General features: G+C 46.0%; 1 protein-coding gene across 1 annotated transcript; it reads right to left on the minus strand.

Annotated features, from left to right (window-relative positions):
* Positions 1-2443: 2443 nt before the first annotated feature.
* On the minus strand, positions 2444-3115 carry DNAJB8 (DnaJ heat shock protein family (Hsp40) member B8). Its single transcript, XM_009639224.1, has one exon. The coding sequence runs from the start codon at positions 3113-3115 to the stop codon at positions 2444-2446; it is 672 nt and encodes a 223-aa protein (XP_009637519.1).
* Positions 3116-3455: the final 340 nt, after the last annotated feature.

Here is a 3455-nt window from a genome sequence, read left to right on the forward strand (position 1 = left end):
TTTTTTTTTTTTTTTAATCTCAAATCTTTTGCTCACAGAAAATGCTGAGAGGTGTTTCATGGCCAACAGCACACAGGGAGATGTGGAAGAGGATCTGCAGGTCCTCCTGAACTCGACACTTACTGGGTGAGCTGGGTCCCTTCCCGATCCATGTTCCCATATTCCAAGCAGCAGGTTTTGGTACATGCAGCTGCCAGAGCTGCCCCAAGAGCTCTCTGCTGCTGCAAGCGGCAATGGAAACGCTCCATCCCAGGTATGGGGAAAGCAAACGCTTGCTCTTAGATGCTGCCTTAGATACTGATACAGGAGAGGGACTTGCTGACCCAAGCTTGGCAGGACAGGTCCAAGATGCGTGTAGATCTGCATATCTTGATCTCAAATCAGGAAATATTGATATAAAAAAATATATAATATAAAAATATCCCATTAGAGATGAGACTGAAGCAAGATGAAAAGGTTGAGGAGCTGAGAATTCAACTCCGGTCCAGACTTCAAAACGTGTTATTTTGATCAAAGACCATTTCAGTTTCCGATACAAAATGTGCAGTTTGGGGTTTTTGTTGTTTTTTTTCTGTTTGGTTGGTTCATTGTTTTTTTTACCTTGGACTTCCTCTGAAGAAGCATAAGGTAAATTCAAGAAGCCATCTCACATGAACATGGTGTCCACAGAGAGAGTATCAGTAGAAATATTTACTCATGTTTGCCCTGATCAAAATAATCTTTCTGTAGCAAGCCCCTTAAATCTTTGCAATCCTCAGAGTCCCAGTGCCTGCAGGACTGCTGATGACTCCCAAGCTAGAGAGGAGCAGCAGACATGGTTTGTCCCTGCAACAAGGTTTTCCCTGCTCCCGTCACCACTGGCCTCCCCCGTGAACACAGCATGCCCTTAGACTTCTGCTTGCCTCCCAGTGCTGTGTGTCTCTCTTACTGGGAGAGGGACTCACAGGGACTTAACAGCCCTTAACATAACAGATACAGTTTTGGTCTGTTTTTCCAAGCTGGGCATTGGCATCAGTTGCTAAGGAAGGTGATTTAAGCTACATTTTCCTCTTCAACAGTAAAAGGTTTTGATTAAGGGGTGGCAGTATTCTGGCTAATTTAACTTGCTACTTAATGTTCAGAGTCCTTTACCAGTATCGCTACCTCGCAGTCCCCTTCCAAGCCTGGGAGTCTGTTATTCCCATTTTACAGCAGAGGAAACAGATGCAAAGACCTACCCAAATGCAGGCAGCAATTGCAATCTGGATTAGAGTGAAAATGTCCCTGAAAACTAGTTCCAGTCTCCAGGGAGACATCAGTGGGCAGGGCAAGCTGGGAAACTCAAGGGGATGTAGCGTGGGACCGAAAATAAGAGGCGTGTAAGATTTTAAACGCCTAAGGTGATCTGGCCAAGCAAGAAACAAGGCTCAACAGTTCATGTCAGCACAGGGGAGGGCGGAAATGTGGGGAGTGCATCCCTTAGCTCAGTGGAGGACGAAAGCAGCATGCTGGCAGGCTGTGCAAGAAATGCATTGTGAACTGGCTCTTGCAGCTGTGAGCAAGACAATAAGGATGGTAAAGCACCATCTAAGTCCCCACATCCAGCTTTGCACAAAGAGGGAGCTAAACTCAGCCCCCTGCAATCTGTTTGCTCATGGTTTGAATTTAGCTCTTTTTGTTTGAACAACTTCAAGCAGAAAGGAGACTATAGGTTGTCCCAGTCCAGGAGCCAAATTCACCTTCTCCCTGCTCACTTTCAGCCCCTGAGCTACAGAGTGCTTTCATCAGGATCTCTGGTCATAACTTGCAGGGTATGCTCAAGAAAGCCTCCATTTTCTTCTACAGACTGAGGAATGGCATTTTCTTCCTTCCTTTGTTTTCTCCTATGCCAGTCCCTCTCCTCTAGGCTCTGTGTGACCCACTGAACCTCCTCCCTCCCTCCCTTCTCTCCTGCGTACAAAAACTTTTTTCGATGAATATGCATCTCCTCATATACCAAAGGTAGGGTATTCTTCACTCAGCCTCAGGGTTGTGTATGAGGGCCACACAAGTCTATTCTTCCAGCTAGTAGACTTCAAGATTGGCATTTCAAGGAATGGGAAGAGCACCTATAGCTTGTCATAGAGCTCTCTTACCTGTCCGTCAACCAGCCTGTCTCCTCTTGCTATATTAATCAACTTTGTCTCTTCAACAAACCAACAAGGTTGCTTTCACATATATCTACCACACCTATTTACTGGACAAGCAGTATCTATCACCTTGCACAGGGTTAGTAGAGTCCCACTCCGTAGTTTAGCATAAATCCATACCTTTACCTGTGACGTGTTTGTTCCCAACCATTGAGAAGACTGTATCAGTTGTGTGATGAACTCAGCATTTATTAACACTGCTTGTAGTAGATCCCATCTGTTGAGCAATGAGAGCACATCCCACAGCTTGCAGTTAATGCTTATGCTGGGGAGCATTAAAATTTCAGGTGGTCTTTCCCATTTATTGTCACAGACTTCAGCTGACCGTCATCTTCCACTTCTGTTCTCTCCTGCCCATTCTCAATGATTTTCCGGGTGGTGATCTTCTTGCCATTGATCACTTCAGTAGTGGTTAACACTGATCTGACTCTGTGTGGCCCAGCCGTGTCCTCAGCAAAGGAGGAGGTGGGCTGCTCTCTGGGGCTGAATGAATTCCATGGCATAAATGACTCCATAAAGTCAGAAAACAGGCTGCAACTTCTTCCTCTTCTATTTCTCCTGTCCCAGTTTTCACCATTGTTTCTGATGTTGTCAAAGGGGTCCCAGTAAACCTGTACAAAGGGATCCATTCCTCCAAAGACTTCCCTAAAGATCTCCTCAAAGTCATGGAATACATAAGGGGAATCAAAGGAGCCATTATGACCCCCCGTGGCACTACTTCTGTGGGATCTGCTCTCCGTAACAGACCTGTCATAGAATGAGCGTTTCTGAGGGTCGGACAAAACCTCGTATGCCTCAGCGACTGCTTTGAATTTCTTTTCAGCTTCCTCCTTGTTGCTGGGATTCTTATCAGGATGCCATTTTAGTGCCAGTTTGTGGTAGGATTTCTTAACATCATCCTGCGAGGCACTTTTTTGCAGTCCAAGGACTTTGTAATAATCCACCATCTCAAAGGAAAGGTGGGGCTGCTTGGAAGATGCTTGGTACCTCTCCCCCACCAAGGACGTGAAGCCCAGGGATGACCAGCATGCAGATACTCGTGGACACTGAATGCTGCTGTGCTCCTCAGGGGTGGGTAGATGCACAGTTCATTGGTTGATCTGCTCTGTCCTTTTGCATCACGAGGCCACACAGTGCTGCCTGACCATATCCTTTCTTTTTAAGCCTGTTGTTCACAAATCATGAGATTGTGACCTCAGAGGGGGCTCAGCCAATCATTGCTCAGTTGACCTGACTTTGTTCTAGGGTGGAGTTGGTTGTCGCTGGTCTTATGTTTTTAAATGTAGA

The sequence above is a fragment of the Egretta garzetta genome, unplaced genomic scaffold (assembly GCF_000687185.1).
Source record: "Egretta garzetta isolate BGI_Z169 unplaced genomic scaffold, ASM68718v1 scaffold215, whole genome shotgun sequence".
In the NCBI taxonomy this organism is placed as follows: Eukaryota; Metazoa; Chordata; class Aves; order Pelecaniformes; family Ardeidae; genus Egretta; species Egretta garzetta.

What these genes read in the sequence shown, in the direction of transcription:
- DNAJB8 (XM_009639224.1), bottom strand. Translation starts at nt 3,115, where the DNA reads ATGGTGGATTATTACAAAGTCCTTGGACTGCAAAAAAGTGCCTCGCAG.